Raw genomic sequence first — 23,670 nt, 5'->3', positions numbered from 1 at the left:
TTCGGTAGAAATTGCAGGATTCTGAAAGCTGCTCTGAACAACATGAAAGCTTCTTTTTTGGTAATCTATATGACTTCCCTGTAGTATCTAACAAGTTTATACGATATGCAAGTAAAAGAATAACAAAAAATGAACAGAGTCTTAGAAAGAAAATGGTTGTTTCTTCTAAAAAGGTTGTTTTTTCTAATGCTTATAACCATGTTTATACAAAGCACAATGTTCAGTAATGAAATTCAGTAATTCCCTTTCGTGGATTATACAGTTTAGTAACTGATACAGCAGATATGAGCTATCATTTACAAGAAGATGCCATCTGCTGAGCAAACATGTAATCAGCAGGCACTTCCTATTACATTGGAATTTTTTTGTCCTTTATTGATTTTCTCCCTTGCATTTCTAAAGCCCCTGAAGCAATCTGAGCCAGAGTAGCAAATGAAGAAAGCAAAGGACTTCTCAATGACCCCAATATCAATTCTGCTTCGTACTTTATGCTGTCTCAAGGCTATGGACCTCACAGGTTAGTTCGAGCAAGAGAGAGAAAATAGTATGTACAGTGCATGTGTGCATATAGTTCAAAGGCAACTGTGTAGAAATGGCAACTTCACCTTTGAGATTAAACATGCTTCAAAAAAGCATTACAACATTAAACATACTTCAATACAAGCATTAAATTATTCACCTCTATGTCATTTAATTGTTGCTGCATAATACCCCTTTTTTTTTTTCCAACTTGTTGTTCGGTTTGCTTCTGCTCTTTATCTAGCTCATCTGATCCACACAGATCTGATCCACACAGGAGATCTTCTGGGGAATTTATGCATAAATAGATGTGTTAGTATTCAAAAGCTATTGTTCTATGTTTATAGAAAAGAAGTGTTAGTAAATACTGTAACAGTTACCATTTTTAAGCTTACTTTTGTTTTCCCTTCCATACCCATTTTTCCATCATGAAGGTTTTTATACTCTTTGAATGAAAAAATGCACTTTTAAAACAGAAATACCCTCTGCTACTTCATATAGTCTTTTTCATCTTACAGAAAAAAAAAATCACTGCTTACTTTGCTCCCCATGCTTCTTTATTTTCTTTCTGCAAAGAAAGTTAGAAATAAAGTTCTGAAATCATAATATATATTTGGAATAGCTGCCATGGAATGTGTATAAAGGGCAAAATAATAATTTATTAACTATTGTCACTACCTCATGCAAAATACCGCTAAGGACAGCTAACAAGAGGAGGAAGAAGAAAATAAAATATTGCAATATCTCATTTTTTCTTTTTCATTAATTCACTTTATTATTAATTGGCACCTCAAGGAAAACTATTCTCATCTATTGTATAAATTTCATTTGCATCATTAATATGAGCAACAAATATTAAATGAATGAAATTATTATTAATACATGTAGTAAGGGAAATTTTACATTAATAAATGTGTTTACATAAATGGTATAATATTTATATTATTCAATGTTTAAATTTATTTTAAAATATATTAAAAAATTAAAATAAGTATTCATATTTCCATTCTGAAACAATAATTTAAACCTGTAATCAATGAGAAAGTTCTTCCTGGAAGTTACCAATATCTTTTGGATATCATTTGCATACAAATCTGCTTGTGCAAACTCTGTTTCCAAGCTTCTAACACATGGTGTAGACCATGATGTATAACTTATACCACACCTCTCTAGGTTTCCGGGAAACTAATGATGTGATCTTTGTCACATTGTTTCTACTTAGTTTCAGTTGGGGAAGGGCTAACAACATTACTCACTGCCATGAATGCCTTGTTTGGAAAATACTATTAGTTATTAGAAGAATCTTTTTTTCTCTTAATTTTTCAAATTGACTCATTAAATCTGCATCAAAAATAAACTACCCATAATCCATTATTGAACTATTGAACTGTTCAACAACCCCTGTCTCTCCTCCAAAAGTGGGGAAGTATTGCTGCATTCAGATTGTGTCAAGAGACCTTCAAATAGAGTAACACTAAAAACCTTGAGAAAAGGATAACCCATGACAAGTTATGTACTGGTAGTTGGATAACAGAACTACTAGAGACTGATTCTGCAACAAAAAAAAACCCTTCTTGCTGAGGCAGCATCAATTCTTCCATCTGGGCTTAGAGAAAAAATCTAAACTGAACAGTTTCAATAGATGTTGATCTTACTTGATTGTGAGAATGTTCTGTAACAAGTATATGGCTTACAGAAAACTCCTTGTCTTAACTAATAGCTAGTTTTCTCCCTATTGATTTGGAAACAAAAAGAAAGGCATTTTGGTTTTTCTTTTCTGGCAATACGGTCTAGTGAAAATGCCCTTCTCTTTCAGACACTTACAGAATAATCACTTGTTTCACACTGATTACTATATTTTCAATTTTGGTTCCTAAGACGCTTACTTTCTTGGGTGGAGGAGGGGAGGGGGAAAGGACAGGAAAGAGATTCAAACATCTTTCCTATCATAAAACAACTTGTTACCATGAACAATGCATGCCCACCTAATACATACCCTCTGCTCTCTATTACCACTGCTGTAGCACTCCATATAAGCAAAGCTTTCAAAAATCTAAAAGATCATCAGATTTAAAAGAGAAAGGTCTAATAATGAAAGGCATATTTCTCAGTCAGACAAGTTCAGTTAGTATTCCGTTGGAGCAGGTCTGGACAAAAGGTTATTTCTCTGAAATTTTTCTTGTAATTTAACCTCAGGGAGGGTTAATACCACTGGTATAATCTGCAAACATGGGCAATAGGCTATTAGGTCATCACTATACGACTGGAATAAAATGGTTCTTTAGCCATACTTTCAAGATGATAGAGGACAGAACTGAAAAATGCAGGAATGCTGTACCAGAAGTAAAATAAAGGCTTGGAAGAGACAAGTGTACTTAATTAAATCAATGCAAGTAGGTTGAGGGACTGTTTTTAATACAAAAATCTTCTGTTTCTTTTTCTTATTATAGAAAATGGACCTCCCATGAGAGGAAGGAAAAACATTATCAACAGTAGCATCCATAAAGGAGGGAAATTAAGAAGGTCCCCAGCATGCCATTACTGGGGGCTTATCAATTAGTTGCTATCTTTAGCTTGTAAGTAAGAATTACATAGGAAACAAGAAAATATTAAACAGGCTTACCTTTTGTAAGAAAATAGAACGCCACAGTTAAAGCAGAAAGAAAGGTTTTTCTAATACAGAAAGCAAGAAAGGTCAAAAATAAGGCTGGAATGATGCTGTGTTTTATGTTGTATCACAGCACAACTGCACAGCTGCAAAATCCTGCTCTTCTGAGCTATTGACTTCTGTTTTCTCTTTCTTTTTTTTTCATAATGACAAAAAAAGTGCTAGTGAATGGTCCAGACTCTACTACTTTTACTCATGGCTGTCTTTAAATGCATCTTTAGTTCTAGATCTGCTACTTGTCTCTCAAACTCTTCTATGCTCTTGACATCTCCATAGAATCATAGAATCACAGAATGTTAAGAGGTTGGAAGGGACCTTAAAGATCATCTAGTCACAACCACTCATGCTATGGGCAGGGACACCTTTCACTAGGTGTTTCCCCTCTTTCAGTTTGTACCTAGTACCCTTTGTCCTCTCACTACAGTTCCAGATGAAGAGTCCCTCTCCAGCTTCCCTGTAAGCCCCATTTAGAAATGGGAGATGTAGATACTAGATTCTGCTATTGAGTACTTGCACAGTTCAAGGTCACAGAATGGAAGAGAACAAATTTTGTAACAAAAGTAAATGGAGATTGTCACTGTTCAGGAGCAAATAAAAATGGTACAGACTTTTCTCTGTGGAAAAAAAGGGGAATAAAAACCTCAGAAGGACTTCTGGTCATCACAGTAAATCCAACATTTAATTCTAAAGAAAAATAGTCTTTGACAGCTCTCAGAGTAAACCTCTCCTATCTGGGACCATTGCAAAAGGAACTCAAAGAGGGTTCTGACTCAAGGACTTACAGTGAAATACTGCAATGCCTCCCTCCAGTTTTGGCTGGTTCTTTTGATTCCATATGATTTTGGATCAGAATCCAACATCAGAAAACTCACAGCATGGGAATATTCATTTGAGAATGAGCAGGAAGGAACAATGGAGCCAAAACAATCCTGTATTTCATAATGGTAAGAGTGGTGGTGTGAATAGGAGAGATAATTTTTGCAGAGGTATCGCAGGTCTCCTTTATAAGAATGAAGAGATGATGAATCTCAATGGTGCCCACCTACCAACTATGAGAAGGCTCTCAGGATGCATTATACACTGGTGTGCTAATAATGCATCACAGGAGATCTTTTCCAGTTATTAGAGGGAATTCGGATGGGAAGAAAGCAACTAATTGTATTGTTTTCTCTAAGAAAAAGGCAATGCTTTTACCACATCTGTGTGCAACCAGTGTGGCTTGAGGTTTGCACAGCCATTATCATTGAATTCCATCTCCTCACAGAACGTGCACAAGAATAGCAACTGGAAATCTATTACTTGATTGCATTCTGTAGGCAGGCACCACTAACACATGGAGTACAAAGCCAGTTCAGCAGCTGCTGATTTTTCCAGGTGTATTGGGTTTGCGTGGTAAGGTTTTGGTAGCAGGGGGGTTGCGGGGTTGGCTTCTGGGAGAAGCTGCCATAAAATTCCCCCATGTTCAATAGACCCACAGCCAGCTGGCCCCAACACACCCTGCTGCTGGCTAAGGCCGAGCCATCAGTGACAGTGAGTAATGTAGTTAAGAAGCAGGACAAAAAACCCACCTGCACAAGAGCAAATTAAAGCCAGAGAAAGAACTGAGACTATGTGAGAACAACAACTCTGCAAATACCACGGTCAGTGGAGAAGATCCAGCGATGGAGCCCAGATTCCCCTGCAGCCTGTGGTGAAGATCATGATGAGGGAGGCTGTCCCCTTGTAGCCCATGGAGGCTCATGGGGGAGCAGATCCACCCGCAGCCCATGGAGGACCCCCTGTTGGAGTAGATGGATGCTCGAAGGAGGCTGTGATTCCATGGGGATCCCATGCTGGAACAGACTTCATGCAGGACCTGTGGACCAATGGAGAGAGGGTCCCACAATGGAGCAGGTTTGCTGGCAGGACTTGTGAACCCATGGGGAACCCACTCTGGAGCAGTCTGCTCCTGAAAGACTGCACCCTGTGGAAGGGACTCACACTGGAGCAGTTTGTGAAGAACTGGAGCCCGTGGAAAGGACTCATGCTGGACAGTTTCATGGAGGACTGTCTCACTGTCTCACGTGGGAGGGATCCCACACTGGAGCTGGAGAAGAGTGTGAGGAGTTGACCCCTGAGGAGAAAGGAGTATCGAAGACAACATGTGATGAACTGACCACAGTTCATCCCACATTCCCCATCACCTTCTGCCCCTGCAGGGAAGAAGGCAGAAAAAATCATAAGTAAAGTTAAGCTCAAGAAGAAGAGAGGGGTGGTGGGAAGGTCTTTTAAAGTTCTGGTTTATTTCTTATTACCCTGCTCTGATTTGATTGGTAATAAATTCAATTAATTTCCCTGAGTCAATTCTGTTTTTCCCATGATGGTAAGTGTTGAGAGATCTCTACCTGTCCTTATCTCGACTCACAAGCCTTTGCTTATAGTTTCTCTCCTCTGTCCAGCTGAGAAGGGGAGTGATAAAGTGATTGTGGTTGGCATGTGATGTCCATCCAGGGTGAAATCTACCACACCAGGAAACTTTGAGAGACACATTGACTTTCATTTTCTGGTATCATAAGGAAAGAAGGAGTGGTCTCTGGGAAGTCACTGCTCAGACAGAAGCCAGAGCTTCATTCTGACAACCCCACTTTAAGGCTTATATCTCTTGCTAGTGATACTGAATGCAGAAATTAAGGACTTCTTCTGATAATAGTCCTGGAGCTTTCAATCAGTGTTTTTCTTGAGGCTTTAAAGTCTGCTAATTATTAAAACAATTTTAATATACCATTATCCATACCCTTGCAGAAGATAGCTGATGGAATCCATCTGCCAAAGGATGGATGCAGATGGAGCACTCCATTTGGTGATGCCAAACTTGGGATTTCAGTCAGAGAAGCTAAAGAAATATCAATACTTATCTGAGGATGGTTGACAAACATCACTGAAGTTCAGAAGAAAAGAGGTACATTTGACAATCAAAAAAAGGACACCAAAGTGGGTTATATGAATTTAGCAGTTCACATCAAAAGAAAATAAATGGCTACCCTATTGTATATATGCATGCATCAATATAAGGTATAGTAAGGATTTCATTGCAGCTTCTCCAGAAACTGAAGAAACATATAAAAAATTCAAATTATAATGTCACTGCATATATGGATTATTACTAAAGACTTTTTATCTTTTAAAACAAACTAAATTATTGTGAATAACTAGATACAAATAAAGTGTTTCATGTTTTCATGAGTATTTAAATTATGGCAAAAGACATAACCCTTCTATTTGAGTTGATCACAAGCTACTCAAAACTAATTCATGGTAGAAGTAGAAAGAAGGTAGAAGAAGAACTTGGAATTGAACTAAAATTGTTACTGTCATACTTACCAGAGTCACTTTTCAAACTTCTTTTTGATTTTGAACCTCTATTTTAAGATTCCACTCTAAATTCTTATGGGGGAAAAAAAGCTTAATGTACAATGCTTAAGAAAAGTTAATGGCCAACAGCAATGAAAGCGTAACCCTAATATCACACTAAAGAGCTTTTAAATGTTTTCTCAAGCATCATGAAACTATACTAAAAAAAAAGACATTCCAACAGAGTCTCAGGTACAAGAGAGATAAATAAATATAGACCATACAATAAAAAAGTAACAATATTTTCCAGTTTTAATTTAATTTTCTTTTGGTAGTTTAAAATAATTATATACACAAAGAAGCTGAGCTGTCTTACAATCCATACCTGCACTCTGGAAGTGTGTATGCCATCAGCACTTGGAAAGGGAGGTTTCTGTGTAAGGAGATCATAAACATCTCCTAGATGCCACATATCTAAGAAAATTCAAAAGCAGGTGCCAAATATTCCCCCATATTCTCAAACCCTAAATCCCAAAGATTATTGGGAACTTCAAGGAAATAGAAGTGACAGAGATCAGTGTCCATGTGGAAAACACATCCTGTAATCAATGAGTAAAAGCCTTATTTCCAGATGAAAGTTTACATATCTGTTCCAGGGATAAATCCAGATAAAAACTCTTGCCTGTGGCACTACCCTCCACCTCCCCCTTCTTGCCCATATATGCATATATTGGATCTGAATCAAAATCCTGAGTCTGTTGGACAAACTCTGGCATCTGGACTGCTCCCCAAAATGCAGCAACATTTTGAATGAGTAATGATAACATTTGGTGATTGCATGAATATATTTTGACTATTCAGTAGCCCAAGGACACAATTTAACTGGTGGTTACAGACAGGCACTTTGTTTAGACACACCAAGGGGTAATTGCTCTAACAGAATATCTGCAGAGACCAGGCCATCAACTATAAATTGTACTCTCCTTTATATTATCATATTCAAAATTAACCACTATTCAACTGTTGCTTAGGTAGAGAGGTATCTCAGCCTGTGTGCACTTCAATCACACTTACTTTTACCTTGCAAATAGCTCTTGCAACTGTTCATCTTCTCTGTGTGTGTTTTCATGTTTATATGTATGCTTTAAATACATATATATATAATATATATATTATATATATATAATATATATTGTAATCTATAATGTATCATTAGTTGTATATTATTTATTACATATTATATGTTACATATTATATATTATTATAAACCCTATGGTTTTGCTAATTTATTGTAACTAAGACTATATTATATATAGCAATGTTAACTTTGCTAACTGTTGACAGATTGGTCATTCTGCAAGTGACAGGAATGGAGTGGTGCAACAGCAACTTGAGTGGTGCTGGCAAGCAACCTTATTACTGAAGGTACAGCCACTAATAATGGCTTCATGTAGAAGATAAGTAAACCGCAATACCTAGAGAGTGAAATTCCCTCTCTTACCGAAAATGTATAGCTTTGAGATACATTTCTGACTGACTACATACCTGGGATGATAACATTAGTTAGGTCTTGCTGTATTGGGTTTGTGTGGCCAGGTTTTAGGAAGCAGGGGGTTACGGGGCCAGCTTCTGTGAGAAGCTGCTAGAAGCTTTGGCAAATCCATGTTGACTACTCCTGATGACTTTCTTTTCCTTGTGAAATGTGCCTGGAAAATGCTGTCCAGGATTAGCTGCTCAATCACCTCTCCATGGATTAAGGTGAGGCCGACTCACCTGTAGTTCCTGGGGTCCCCCTTCTTGCATTTCTTGAACGTAGGAGTAATATTTGCCTTCCTCCAGTCCTCAACCACTTCTCTCAGTCACTCAAGGATTATTGATAGTGACTTCACAATGACATCAGCAAGCTCCCTCAGCACTCATGGGTGCATCCTATCAAGGCCCGTGGACTTATGTATGTTCAGTTTGCGTATTCCCTGACTTAATTCTCCTTCAGAAAGGATATGCATTCCTTCCTCCAGCCTTTCCCTTTGGTCTCTGGGACCTGGGATTTCTGAAGGTTGGCTCTTGCAGTAAAGATTGAAGCAAAGGAGACATTCAGTACTGCAGCCTTTTCCATGTTCTGTGCCATCAGGCTCCCTGCCTCATGCAGCAATGGGCTCACATTTTCTGTAGTCTTTGTTTTGTGATCTATGCATGAACAGAAGTCCTTCTTGTTGCCAGATTCAATTCCATTTGGGCTTCAACTTTTCTAACTGCATCACTGTATGCTCAAGACAATGTTTCTGTGTTTCTCCCAGGTTACCTGTCCCTGCTTCCATCTTCTATATGCTTCCTTTCTGTATCTGAGTTTTCCCTAGAGCTCCTTATTCATCCAATCAAACCTCCCGCCACTTTTACCTGACTTCCTACTCATTGGAATGGACTGCTCTTGTGTTTGAAGGAGATGATATTTGAACATCAAATAGCTTTTTTGGGCCCAAATATAATATAAGACTAGCAATATTGGATGAGAAGAAAGTGATAAAAACAGCCCTTTTACCTTAAAGGGTTGAAATTTGCCACAGAGTCTCAGTTCATGTTTCTTATGATGACTGGGCTTGTACAGGATACTTCATACAGTGCAGTGGTACAAGTTAGTAATATAGTTGATGAGTTCCAATTACAAGCATTTGCTGTTTGCAGAAATCTTAAGTCACATAAAACCATTTTAGTTTATTTGCATACAAACAAACTTTCAGCAGAAGTGAACTGTTTAATAGAAGCGAACTTAAAACAACACTCAATTACACTATTGGATTACACAGCAAATCCAATCAGAATCAACTACAAAAAACCTACAGATAAACACTGATATTGCTTTGACTGATGGAATACAATCTCTATAATCTTAGAACTTAATATTTTTCAATATTAAGTTATAATTATGTTTTCAATATATCAAACAGTTTCTTTGAAGAAGAATGGGATTACTGAGTAATAAACTGTTACTACAACTGACTATCTAATGAATCAGAATTATAAACCTAAATGGTATTGTGAGGACCTTCACAGGATATACAACATTATTTCTGATACTTAGTCTACAAACCCACAACAGATTAGCACTTTTCACACATTTACTTTGCTGAATTAGTGACCAAAATATTTTTGTCAAAGATCAGCTGCTTTAATACAAGCTGTCACTAGCTTAGTTAAAGAAAGGAAGCATAATTTTCCTTACAAAACCCGGAGATTTCTAACTGATCAAGGACTAAGCATACATGCGCGCGCACACACACACACACACACACACTGCACATTTCACTTTCAGTGCATGTGAAATGCTGGTTCCTAAATACACATTCTTTCACTTTAAATAGTCCTTGAAATACCTGTAAGAGAGTGCAAGCCCACAGTAACTTAACTACCCTTCCCAAAATTCAAGTTACAAAAAGCACAAAGGAAGTGAACAAAACACATTGCCTTTATGCATCTTGATGAACTACATCTAACAGGTATAGGCACTGCAAAGGGTGGGAGCTGAGGGTTTTCCATGCACCAGCCGGGAATCGAACCCAGGTCGCAAGAATGGGAATCTTGCATGATACCACTACACCACTGGTGCTTCCCTACAGTCGCCAGATAATCAAATGAGAAGTCATTCAGTGTCATTTCACTCTAATTTACCCCAGTGGATCTATTAACAAGAACCTCAGTTACCCTGCCTCAGAGGCAGGTCAAAACAAGGACTATGGAGAAAAAAGAATTGTCTGCCAGAAATAAATTACCTGAAGAACATAATGCATATCCTAAAATACTGACAAAAGGTCACTGGACAATTAACTATTCACCTTGCCCAGGGAAGTTTTGAAACAGCCAATATGGAAAACCCTAAAAATGTCATCTCTTTGTTTCTTAAAATGTGTATAAGTAGAGCCAATCTTTTGGGGAAGGCAATGATTAAATGGCTTCAGAGACTCCTTCCAAAATGTCTCTGGTTATAAAAAGACTTAAATTTCAAAACACCAAAGCCAAGATAGTATTTCAGCTGAACAGTGCAGAGTAAGCAGATGTGTGCTGAAGCTGTAAAGAAATGAAAGGAACCAAACAATAACTGTTCCATTCTGATTTCCTATACCTTTCACATGCAGCAAAATTGTTTTGATGCACACAAGGCTACCCATGACTCTAGAAGTCAAAACACTTCAAGCAAGGATGCAAGAGGAACATAAATATTCCAAGCAGAAAAGCAAGTGGACTGCAGCTGAAAGGAGTTCTTTGGTGCAATGTGTACACTCTATGTACAGGTGTCGAAACTTTTATCACAGCTTCTGCAGCTTACTCAGGAACTCTGTCCCCATATGAGAAGCATACTAAGTGTTTTTTTTTTCTTTTTGTAAGCTTTCATACATTTAGCAACTGTGCATAGCATGCAGATCCGAGATTTTCTGATCTAACAGTATCACTAAGATATACACAGTCTTCATGGGAAACAGGTTAATATCAGGTCAAATGCACTGGTTTTCCCTAGCTTCTCTCATTCAAGATGTTTAACGTAATATGAAGGAAAGGTAACACAGATAGGGAGAGAATGTTCATAGGGACAACAAATCCCAGAGTATTCTAGTAACTGGATTTTTTTTTCCCCACTCAAATTTGCATAAACTTTGTATTTTAGATCCTTCTAAAATCAGTCTTGGAATACTTTTTGAAAAAAATGAATTCATGACCATTTTCCCAAAGGCAACCCTATTTCTTGATGCTTCTACACAGCACTCAACGTCAGTGTGTGGTGATGATTTCCTCATCAATGCGGTCACCATAATTTGAAGTAATCTTCTGAATGTAAAAACAGACCCCCTTCAACAGACTTATAAAACATACTGAGAAAATATGATATCCATTTCAGAAAATGTAGATCTCTCTCTCTCACTCTCTCTCACATGAAGAAAAAGCACAGGACAGGAAATGGGACTATTTAAACTGCACATGCCTCTGGAATCTCAGGTGAGCACAAGATGCATTTCCTATATGAATTGCATGTTCTAAATGCAAGTATGCAAGGAAAGATACACTGCCAACCTTTCTAGCAGAAAAGTTAGACAATTAGAAGACAATTCTCTATTTTGCAGCTTTGTAGGAAGTGGACAGTCACTCTTTTTGAGTCATGTTGAAGTAACCTGTCAGAGCTCTGTTAGGATACAGTTAATCAAAACAAGTACTCAAATTCTTAGACTAACATGAGGCAGCGTGTTGATTCCTCTACTATATTTATTATAGTCTTTGGTTAAAACACTTCTAATTCAGTCAAGAACTCCAAAAATATAAAAGGCAACTTTCAAATAAAAAGACCTACAAACAACCCTCTTCATTTGTCCTGTCGGTAACACGTAAGAGGAATAAACACAACTTCTAACTTTTAGGAGGGGTTAGCAATTGCTTTCTCCTTTAAGATTTAATATGTTACATCCTAAGTCAGTGGTCTTGAAAGTAGAATTGAGAGAGTGTAAGGATCCCATAAAATAGCATTCCAGAAAATCCTTCCAAGAGTAAACTTAAATTATCATAAGAAAACAATAAATAGAAATATGGGATTGTATCTGCCTAACTAAGAATCCTGTTTTTCCACTAAAGCAAGATTTAAAAGATAATAATTCTGAATTGAATTCTGTGTTCAGCCTAAACTCATTATTTCCTCAGACTAGACTAAATGGTAGTCTGAAAAGATATTTCCTCTTCAAAGGATGGCTTTAGATCATCCTTTGAAGATATAAATAGATTTAGCTCCTAGAATCCTTCATTACCGGGAACTTGTCATAACCATTCTCTGTGTCTTGAATCTGAACTTTCACATGCATTTCTTGATTTCCTGAACATGTAGAAGGACAATAATCAGGGTATACTCACAATACTAATTATGTATGAAATAGATAATGCTCTAAGGATTTCTCTTGTGAATGTGCCCAGTCTTTCTAGGATTCCTGTAAAGTTTTAGTGCACAAGATGCTGTCAAGTAATAACGTTTCTCAAATCTGTTTTCCAAGAACTCCCCTTTCAATCCCGATTCTCCACTCTTGTCTGTATATGTTCTTACAAATCTGGATTTCCTCTTTCAAAATGGGTAAGAGCTCTCTCCCAGGTATGATGAAATACAAATTTTATCCTTCAAGAAAGATATCAATGAAATTAAAAATTTAGAAAGCTCCATCACTAATTTTAAAATGTTCTAATAATCCCTTAAGTAGCTCCATCAACATCAGAACTAATGAAGCCTGGTTTATTATCCATTTGTGTCCCATCATTGATTTACTTTGGTATGTTAAGGTGTGAGCTCTGACTTGGATCATTAATAAGAAGTATGGACCTAGCTCCTCCTTTCTCTCATCTTTTTATCCCCTCCCTTTTCCAACATTTCTTGTATTGCATTTTTGGGATCTAGTAAGGAATGCTTTCATGCTGACAAGATGAATTTATTCGATTCCATCAACAATTCCTACAAAACTTGTAAGAACTATTTATCTTAAAGAACTTTTCAGATTACTTTACTGAAACCAGACAATAAAAACCAAAGTTTCTGGGAGGATAAAGAAGATAACCTGTCAGCTACATAAAACCAGCATATACCTAGTGTCCAAAGGCAGAAGAAACTAAAAAATGGGAGGTTTTTTCAGTTATATTACAAATGCACTGAGAATATTATGTACAGTATAATTTAAAGTGTAGCTATTTGGAATCAATAAAATGAAGAGTTACAAAATATGTGTGCATAGTATCTTACAAGAATTCAAAAAAATAGAGAAAAACAGTATTTCAGAGTTTATATTAATAAATATCATATATGAAAACAAATCATAAAAGCTTTTACCAAAATGGTTTTGGGACTGAGGTTTCTGTTAACAAAAAAAGAATTTCAGAATCTTCCTCATTGTATGTATTTTGTCTTTTGCATAATTTTAGCTATTTTTTTTAAAGTAAAAATCAGAAAAGTTGGATCAGAAAAATTTCAGCCTGGAGCAATTTGAAATTAATGAAATATAATATTACAGACAGACTTAAAATAAAATTAAGGTTCACTTTTATAGGTATGTTTGCAGTGAAAAAATAAAGCTTGCTTCCTAAATTTATCTTGCAGGCATTACCTATTTATGATTTTTTTCAAAAACTCTTCAATTTCTCTCTCAAGTTCTTAATGTTTACATTTCAAAACTCTCCAGTGCTTCATTATTATTCAGAATCTTTTGCTTTATATTCAGTAGATCACTTTCCTTGGTGGATTTCTAATGAACATTAAAACTTTAAGACACCTTTATCATAAGTTGAAATTATTTCAGGTCAGCACAGAAGATTCAAGTATGCAAGCATTTTTACCTCATTTATATAAAAACAATAAAAAAACTACTAATTCTTCCACAGTTTTTATAATCTTAGAAATAGCATCCAATATTTTTACACTCTCATCTCCTTGGGCTGCTATTTTACTATCCACATATTCTATCTAGAAAATATTTTGTAATTAAAAGTACACACTCACAGCCTGCTAATTCATACATGACTTATGTGGTATAAAGAAGTAGAATACCTTAAGTTTCTCTCAGCCCAAAGTTTTCCTTAATATCTCAATATCTTTCTTACTTCATAGAATCCTGCAGAGATTCATACTATCACAGAATGATTTGGGTTGGAAGGGACCTTAAAGATCACCTAGTTCTAACCACCTCTGCCACAGGAAGGAACACCTTCCACTAGACCAGATTTCTCAGGGCCCCATCGAGTCTGGCCTTGAACACAGCCAGGGATGAAGAATCCACAACTACTCTGGATCAATCACTGTAGCTTAAGGAAAAATGAGGATGGTAGGGCAGGAACCATCTACAAGATAAGGAAACCATCTAAAGTGACTTTAGATAGATAAAGGCATAGTTGCTTACATTCAGGCTAATGAACTTTGCTTCCCTCACCTCTCTTTCCTCTGCAGAGGTTGAAACAACATTGCTATCCTTGCAAAACTTACCTATGCAATTCACACTGTGGCAGTTTGAGCTACATTAGAAATCTAAAAAATCCAATTTTCAGGCTTCTCCACCCCCTCCCACAATTTATGCCAACACCAAAGAGAAACTTTCAGGCCAGAGGCTTCTATAGGGGAAGGGGAAGTATATACATTTATTTACACAAATAAATACTATACAAGCTAAAGACAACTATATATATATTACATCTCTATCAATCAGTCCTTTCAAACCCCTCCTTTAAGTTTAGTCCAGGAAAGAATCTTTTCAAGGCTGGAAAGTAACCAGTCCCTCTGTGGGAGTGTCCTGGCCCCTCACCAAGTTCTAGTTGTTTGTTGAAGTCCTTTCTTCCTCACAAAGTCCAAGAAGATAGCTCTGAGTCCTTGCTCTCCTGCTGCTGTGTGATTTCTCTCCCTCTCATACCTTGGTTCGTAGGCTGCTGCAGTGTGGTTCTGCTTATCAAGTGTCCACGTCCTGGCATGTGGATTTCTCTTCAGGTTTTCGGTTGTCCTGCGTGGCAGAGACATCCTCCGGGTTCCCCTCTCTCTCTCTCTCTCTCTCTCTCTCTCTCTCTCTCTGGGTGGGGTCCATCTCCAATTTCGCTTGGGACTCTTTCTCCAGAGCGCCGGGCCTACCTCCACGGCCCGTCCACTTGGCTCAGCTTCAATGCTGAGCCTCTCCTCCACTTACAGTGGAGGGACAGAAAGCCCCCCTCCACAGCTTAGCTGTAGAAAAGGAGGGGGAAGAGGTTTGGCTGCAAAAGCCTGGCTCTCTTCTCTTACCTCAAGTCAGGTTCAGGTGGCTGTGAGTCTCTTCCCTCACTGCACACACTCAAAATGCTGCCTCTAACTCTGCTCTGGGCTAGGCAGAGCTGGGGGGTCGCAGGGCTCCCCTCTCCCCCCCCGGAGGGGAGAGAGGGAGCCCAGCCACCCCCTGGCTTTCCACACCTACACGCAGCAGACACCAACAGCAGAACTCTTGCCAACAGTTTCCAGTGGGTTGTGTATATATGATTTTTGAGCAGAAGCGAACAACATGAGTGGTAATTGGCTCTTCAGGGAACACTGCCCTGGCACCCAATCACCTCTGAGTCCCCCTCTCTCGAGGGGGGGCCAATCTCAAACCATGACAACACTCACGCAGTGATAAGAGTCTAACTGGAATATGCTCAGACAGCAAATATTTTGTTCAGTCTAGCAATATGAAGGTTGGTAACGGTCTTAGAGAGTACATGTGGAAGGATCAGTCCAGAACTGGTACACAAGTACTTTAAATGTTATAGAGTTTCCTACTGTTACCTAAAGCATACGATGAAGAACAGATTTACATAGGAATATTTGTGATTAAGTCCCATCAGCTAAGGAGGGAAACAGTACAGGCTTTGTCTTGTTATCTTGACCAGAATGTCACAGCTCTGTTGGACTCCTCCAGGATTCTGCCAACTGTCCTTGTATGGCTGTACCTTCCTAACTGGTTGGGGATTGAAAGTCCTAACCTGAATGGTTAGGGATTATAAAACATGATCTGTGAGAAAAAACTGCAACAAAGCACCTTTACTAGTCTAGAAAAAGGAGATAAAAAAGCAAATTATTAAGGCTCTCAATATGCAAAATACTCTAAGAAATATAATGCTCCAACCCTGGCAGTGCCCAAGGCCAGGTTGGATGGGGCTTTGAGCAACCTGGACTAGTGAAAGGTGTCCCTGCCAAAGGCAAGGGGTTGGACCTAGATGAATCTTAAGGTCCCTTCCAACCCAAACCATTCTATGATTCTGATTCAAAATACACTTCAGGGGAAGTGTGAGAAAGACAAGGAGAAACTAGCTACATCTACAGAGGAGAAAGCCACAACTGATTAAGTATGAGCAAAATGTCCCAGTTTTTAAATTGCTAGTACATAGGAAAAACATTATTCAGAAATGTTTTTCACTCTTCCAATGTTTTTAGAGCAAACATTTTGACAGGAATGACTTGAAACACTGTCACACTGTGCAGGTAATTAATGAAGACAAAAGAATAAAGGATTAATAGTTAAGTATGAGATCCATTTTATAAGGGTTTCTTCTAATCTTTGAAAAGCAAAGCCCATGTAGATACAGAAAATAGATTTAATGCATACAGATATCTTTTGTAATGTAAATCTGAGTAACATGATAAAAAGAAAACTCAGAGTTGTCCTTACAGTATCAAAAGTTGAAACACTACTATATATATAAAATTTAAAATATATATATAAAATTTAAAAAACAGCATGAATTAAAACAAGAAAGAAGAGCAAGGAAAAAAATGTTGAAAAATATTAGTTCACACCACTCATTCTGTCTTCAAACTTATTACTGTATGTGACAATGGTCATGTTGTAATTTGGATCCAATTTAAACCCCACTAAAGTGACTAATAAATAAACCCAATATTTTCCCGATTCCTAAAATAACTCCATTACTTCAGCAACTTTTCTATGATGATCAGAAGAATCACTTTGAGCTTTCTGAATATCACTATTATTTATAAATGTTTACTCAGTTCATTGGTTTAACTATGTTTTTGAAGAAAATCGACAATGGCAAATCAGCTTGATGCTAAATTTAAGTGTGGTTCACCTTTTAGCATAAACTAAGGTGGCCACCTAAAGGAGCAGTTTCATGCTCCGCCTTATCCCTGTTGTGCATGTCTCTCTCTTGCGTTGGTCTTAATACCCAGTTAGTATATGCTGAAATATATCAGATCATCTAACTCAGCTGGAAACATATGAAGAAAGAAAAACAAAAGGAAAAAAAGGTTTACTAATAAGTATTGGTTCTATTTGAATGTAGTTGTGTTCTATATATCAGTTGGTAGCAATTGCTGGCATCAGTAACAGGAAGAAAACTGTAATACACAGCTGGAAAAAAATGACAAGAACATGCCCATTGGTGGCTGTAATATGACCATATCTTTATTTTTGAAAGGGGATTGCCTTGGTATTTTGTTTTTTTTTTATTAAGATCTGGGCTTGTTTGGTACATTCAGCTTCTCAGAAATCCTCCATCTGTATTCTGGATTCCACTGGAGCCTTGGCAAGACATAGCTATCTAGATGCACAAGCCACAATGGTACTGGGCATATAGAAGAGAAAGGCTTTCATATTTTATTTACACTTGTTTACATATACATACATACAGAAAAAAAAAACAGGTTTTGTTGTGGCCATCTAAGTCCTGTTCTAGGCATTTTCTATTGGTTCCACATATGGAGCTGTCAATTAACTGAAAATCAGTCAGGCAGTGTGAGGAACTCTGGATTTTAGACTGCAAAGTACAAAATTGCAAAGTGAATTCTAAACTAATATAGCAGAAAACACAGGAATTTTAAGTAAAATAGGGTATCACTATGCATGCTGTAAAAGTGTATCACATGCCATCTCAGGTCAAAAAATCTGATAATTCCAGAGGACATTTACACTGTCCCACTAAATGCACACTTTCTTCCAGATGATTTTAGAAGATAAGCAATATTAAGCAGATATGCATCCGATGACTAAAAATATCCAAGCCACTTACAGGAATGTAAGATGCTTATGATATTTTTAATAATTAAAGCTGAAAAATAACACTAAAACAAAATAGTGAACAAGAGAGTTCTATAGAATCTATTACTTCTTATTTTTAAATCCATATTTGTATTTTTACTTTTACAGAGGACCTTAACTTTAAAAATACAAAATATTCAGGCATTCATGTACTTTTCAATAAAAGATACTCATTTACTTGCTTGTTTATAAATATTCAAGACTCACTTTGCTGTTCCAACATTTTGCATCTTCCTGGATTTCTGCTTTTTGCTTCACTAACTCCTCAAGGTGTTTTTCATCCTTTATAATCTTCGCCTCTGTTTCTTTTAACTTCATACAGTATTCGGTCCAAATAAATTCAGAATGCTTTAACTCATTCCTAATAGAAATACACACAAAGTGAATCCATCTATTTGGAAATATTCCAAGGTAGTCCCTTTCCATAAAGGAAAATGTAAATCAGATCTGAATTAGTAAAGATTTATTTTGATTCTCTACTATGTTTCTTGAACAGGTAAGCATGAGAGAATTTCAAAATATTTACCCCAGCAAGTTCATGCAATTTCAGCCAGATATCAGAACTACTCATGCTACCAGTTCACTTACACTTAAACAGCCTGCCAACATTGGATCTTTGTGCAGGTGTTGGTGTAGCTAAACACAAGGCTTTGTTTCATATCTCACATGTTTACGAAACAAAGTAAGAGACAACACTCTGCTAGTGGCTGTATCTACTTCAGAACCATCTTCACTTAATCAACCCACTTCACTGTAATTTTGTGGACAAATGTCATTTGTGAGGTAAATTTTTTACTGACATCAATTTTTCATGTTAAAAGGAACTTGTAGGCAGTGTCAAAGGAGGGGACAAGGACTTTCACTCTAAATAGCAGATTTAACAGCATTGTAAGAAGTAAAACTTGCCATAATTACAGAACAAGATAATAATAACTTCAGGAAAGCACTCCCACGTGACACATTTAGGCCTTATTATAGTTTGAAAAAAGGCCTTTTGTTATGTCTGTGTATGGGAATTGATTTGGCAAAAGGCAAAAGAAATAGAGGGATATCAGGTTAAAATTTTTAAATGGCTGCTGGTGTTTGTGCCTTATTTTTATTATTGCTTCAGCAGGCAGAAAAAAAATTCCCTGCATGCTCCCCAGAGAACTATCCTGGTCAATAACATACACAAAAGTGTGCCTTAAATGGCAGAATAAATCCACCACAGCAGAACTAAGACCAATAGTAGTTGAGTTTTACAGACATCTATTGCATTGCAACCCAAAAAATCCTGAAGAAGTGTTGCATACTTAGATGCAGTTCAGAAAACAGAAAACAAAAATAAAGAGGCTTCATCACTAATTCAAGAGCCGTTCCTACAAGATTATTTTATAGACCTTCTTCCTCAACTTGCTTCCAAGGTTTCATCTAGTGAAGTAACAACTTACCTTGAGAAGTGTCAGAGAATATATTTTTAGCAACTTTCTGATTTGTAGTTTTCTCATGAAAAATTACAGCACTATCAGCCACAATGTGTATGTGTAAAAGTAACAGCCTGTGCTATATGATGTACAACAGCCTTAGTATTTTCAGTTTTGTGCAATCTTCATCATTTTCTCAGTGATGGCACTGAACATAAAGAAAAGAGTATGAACTGCAGAACAGTCTTTCAAGTCTGTGCCACCACATATCTGTCTTTCTCACACCTATCGATACCACATGTTATTCTAGTCCTCCTCAGATGGCAGCTGAAAGGTCTACTTTCTCTGTAATGCAAGCATGATTTTAACTACCAGTCTAGCAAATAGCTGGAAAAAAAAATAACAGACACAGTAAGAAAAAAATAATAATTTTTTTCACTAAGGTATAGAAAGAACAGTTTTCTACTTTTTGCCCAAAATGCTGGTATTCCTAAAAACATCCTTGTCATTAGCACTTTTAGTTAAATTCACAGTCACACAAAATAAGTTGCAAGGTGCAGTCTACATCACTTTCATGGGGTATGAATAGGAAATCACACAACTAGGTGAAACAGAAAATATATATGGTATATTTCTGTCAGTATAGATGATTAATTTCTGGTATTATTTACCTATTGCCATTATCATGGGTATTTTACTTACCCTATGACTTCTTTCAAAAGAACAAAAGAACAAAGAAATTTTAATGCACCTCAGAACAAAGGCTTGTTACAGGAGAATACCACACTTTCTTTCTTGCACATGAAACAATCTCTAGAGCCTTGATTTGCACCAAGACTACCAAAACAAAACAGAAAAACTGCCCACATTGCCCTATAACTGCTAAGCAAGCTGACGGCTGTGACACAGTGACAGAATTCTACAGGGAACTGAACAAAATCTTGCACAAAAAACTTTTAAAAAGTGAGATAGTCAGAAGGCAAGATGAAAAATTCTAATATCAATAAAAATGCAGAAGTAAGATTAAATGATCAATTTTCATTGAAAGAATAGGTCAACAGCATGGTATCTCAGTCCCATATCTGTTGCTTTGATATATTTACTAATTATGTGAAAGGGCAACAAGCAGTTAAACTAAAATTCTGCATATAATGTGATTACAATAGGCAAGGCCAAACCAAACTAAAAAACTTAAGAAAAATTTCAAGGCAAACTAAGTAAATGGGTAACAAAAGAGTACATACCATTTAGTGTCCAAACTCAAAAAGAAGTAAAAGATCAGAGAAATTAAGTACATTTTAAAGTTCTAAATTAAGAAAACCATGTATATATTTCCACAAACAGGCAGAAGGTCTAGTCAATATTTAGTGAAGTTAAAGAAGCTAAAAAGGTTAAATTAAGTAAGAAATGGGATGTAAACATTAGAAAAAAAATGAGACTATGTTCTTCTTTAAGTCAGTGACATGACTTAATTTGGAATAGTGTTTGCATTACCTTTCAACCCATTTCAGAGAATTATATCACAGTAATGAAAAGAAATCAGAGGACATCATGAAAAGGCCATAAAATACAGAGGTCTTCTGAAAGCACATTGAAAATAATGAAAGTTGCTTTAAAAAAAAGAAAGGAAGAATGAACAAAGTCCTAAGTAGAGGAGAATATAGCCTAGTGAAGAAGGTTAATAATACACAGCAATATTTATCATTGCATACATCTTAAGACTTAGACTCCCAAGCTACAGCAATTTGCTTACAAAAGGACAAAACCACATAGCTGTTGATCACACTCTGTAAACACGATTTGACAAGGAAAAAGTTTAATCATAGGTATAGGGTGGAATGGTTAAAAAAAAAAAAAAAGGAAAGAAAAATTAGAAAAGAAAGTATACTTTTAACAACTTTTATTTCAGTATTACATGAGAAAATCACCTCCAGCAATGTCACTATAACCACTGCTAACAACTTTCGCCAGCATCTTCTAATTCAGATGAGTTGATAGAACATTGAATATGCCAGTGAAACACTAAACTGACTCGTTGAGTATCTGAATATATAGTAATAAATCACACAACATTTTTGGTAATACTTCTTAGTACCTGATCTTTCCCATAATTAAAATCAACATGAGGTTTGCAATGAACTTAACAAGTTACTGAATCAAGGTCCATGCTGTCTGATTTCTCTCAGCTGGAATCCACAGAGGAGATGATGAGTATTTGATCAGATCACCTCTATATACCTATTTAAGCTATAATTAAAATTCCAAACATTGTGGAGACGTTGTGAAGCTTGTATTCACAGGCTCATATACATAAAAAATGTATTATTTCACACACCTCTTCTTTTGTTTAGACATACATAGTGACATTAATTGGAGAATTATTTTCAGAAGTCACTTCAGCTTTGACAAGTGTTATGCAAAATTCTGGTTTCGGGGTTCGTATAATAAAATACTTCCAATTTAGCTATATATCTGACTACAATTTTAATTTTTCATATACTAATATTCTTTCCTGAATGAAAATTAAGCTCTGAAATTAAGAGGTTAAGCTTTAGTAACTAAAAATAAATGTATTGACTGTGAATCTACCTTGGAGGTTAAAAAAATATAATTAGCATAATTAGCATAATATTAATGCCAAAATTATCCTGAACTCAATAAAAACCAAGAAATTCACTGTAAAACTTAGAATCAAAAAAAATAAAATAAAATAAAGGAAAAATTCAGACATGGTGACAAAAGAAACAAGTCAGAGAGACACACTTAGTTCTCTAGTATTGCTAAGCTATCCCTCTTACAGAAAAATACAATTTTTAATCCTACACTGACTCATCCTTTCTGAGACATAGCCAGTTTGGATGGTATTACAAGTGCATAGACATCTTATGGGTGCAAGACTGGAAGTTCTCCAGCAGCAACATCATTTGAGTAAATGCATGTTACCCAAGATGCCTCCTGCTCACATATTAAAGTACGAACATATTACAGAAAGAGGTATGATCCTTCTTTAGTTCTGCTGTTTAGTGCCAATGACAAAGAGATCCACAGTGATGTGACATCTTAAAGAAGCAGGATTATTGCTTCTAAACAACCTTCCTTTGTTCAGGAATATGTCAGTAACAATTCTGCTCTGGTTGTCAAGCACAGATCTCCCTGGATAGCAGACATCAAAAGGAGCAGTCATATTAGCCAAAGTAATGATTTCCTGATGTTGATAGTTACCACAAAATACATTGTAAGACTCTGTTTTGGAAAAGTCAGTGTTACTTTGTGTTTCAAGGCTTACCAATTGTCAAGATTCTGAGGCAGGCAGCAAGTACTCCTTCTGTGGGACTGAAAAAGGTGTTTCAAGTTCCTGAACACTAATCAGTTTTTGAAATATAGTTGCCAACATGTTATAATCTAAAGAAACTGGAAATGATACAACTAACTCCCTCATTTTAATCAGCTGCAGCTCTTTACTATGGCATATTGAGCACCATAAACGGTAAGCAAAACAATCACATTTAGTAATTACAGTTATTTCTTGAAGAAAGAACTTAAAAGAAAATTTAAAACCAAGAGAAAATGTCTCCAGCCACTATGACCTCTTCTTTATGCCCCTCTGAGAGTGGGTCCATTCATGGAGGGGGCCAAGACACCCCCAAATTCTACTGCGTGTCTTGTTTTATTCCACCATATATTACAAATGCAGTTGACATACAGGTTAAATAGTATAACAATTCTTCCTATTTGGTACATCAAATAAAAGGGTAACTCACAGTACCCTAAGCTCTCTCAGCTACTCAGTTATTTGACGATTTGGTACTGGCCTTCATGGTAGACAAGCTTACAAAAGGTATTTCACTGACTGAATGCAGGAATTACAATGGGCTGTGTATAAGTATACTGGTTTTGGCTGTGATACAATTAATTTTCTTCATAGTAGCTTGTATGATGCTATGTTTTGGGTTTGTGCTGGAAACAGTGTTGATAATGCAGGAATGTTAGCAGCATTTACACAGATTAAAGGCCTTTTCTGCACCTCAACCCATCAGCAAGCAGGCTGGATGGCACAAGGAGTTAGGAGGGGACAGAGCTTGGACAGCTGACCCTCAACTGACCAAAGGAATATTCCATAGCATATGCTCAGATGTGATGGAGCTTGGCTTTCGTGGAGACGACAGAACACCTGCCTGCCAGTGATGAAAGAATT

At 36.7% G+C, this 23,670-nt stretch overlaps 1 protein-coding gene and 1 non-coding gene across 2 annotated transcripts in view; both read right to left on the bottom strand.

Annotated features, from left to right (window-relative positions):
- Window positions 1–23,670, bottom strand: part of CCDC178 (coiled-coil domain containing 178) — a 158,028-nt gene that overhangs the window by 116,326 nt on the left and 18,032 nt on the right. Inside the window, 10 exon segments of the mRNA XM_027675643.1 lie at window positions 676–804; window positions 5,961–6,081; window positions 6,548–6,610; window positions 12,301–12,365; window positions 13,121–13,143; window positions 13,636–13,700; window positions 13,702–13,773; window positions 13,896–13,991; window positions 18,280–18,433; window positions 20,178–20,187. Coding sequence (XP_027531444.1) covers window positions 676–804; window positions 5,961–6,081; window positions 6,548–6,610; window positions 12,301–12,365; window positions 13,121–13,143; window positions 13,636–13,700; window positions 13,702–13,773; window positions 13,896–13,991; window positions 18,280–18,433; window positions 20,178–20,187 — 798 coding nt within the window.
- On the bottom strand, window positions 10,051–10,121 carry TRNAG-CCC. Its single transcript has one exon. It is a non-coding gene; the product is annotated as a tRNA-Gly (tRNA).

This window comes from Neopelma chrysocephalum, unplaced genomic scaffold (genome assembly GCF_003984885.1).
Source record: "Neopelma chrysocephalum unplaced genomic scaffold, ASM398488v2 Primary Assembly neopelma1_22, whole genome shotgun sequence".
Taxonomy (NCBI): Eukaryota; Metazoa; Chordata; class Aves; order Passeriformes; family Pipridae; genus Neopelma; species Neopelma chrysocephalum.
This window is presented reverse-complemented; position numbering and strand designations above follow the sequence as displayed.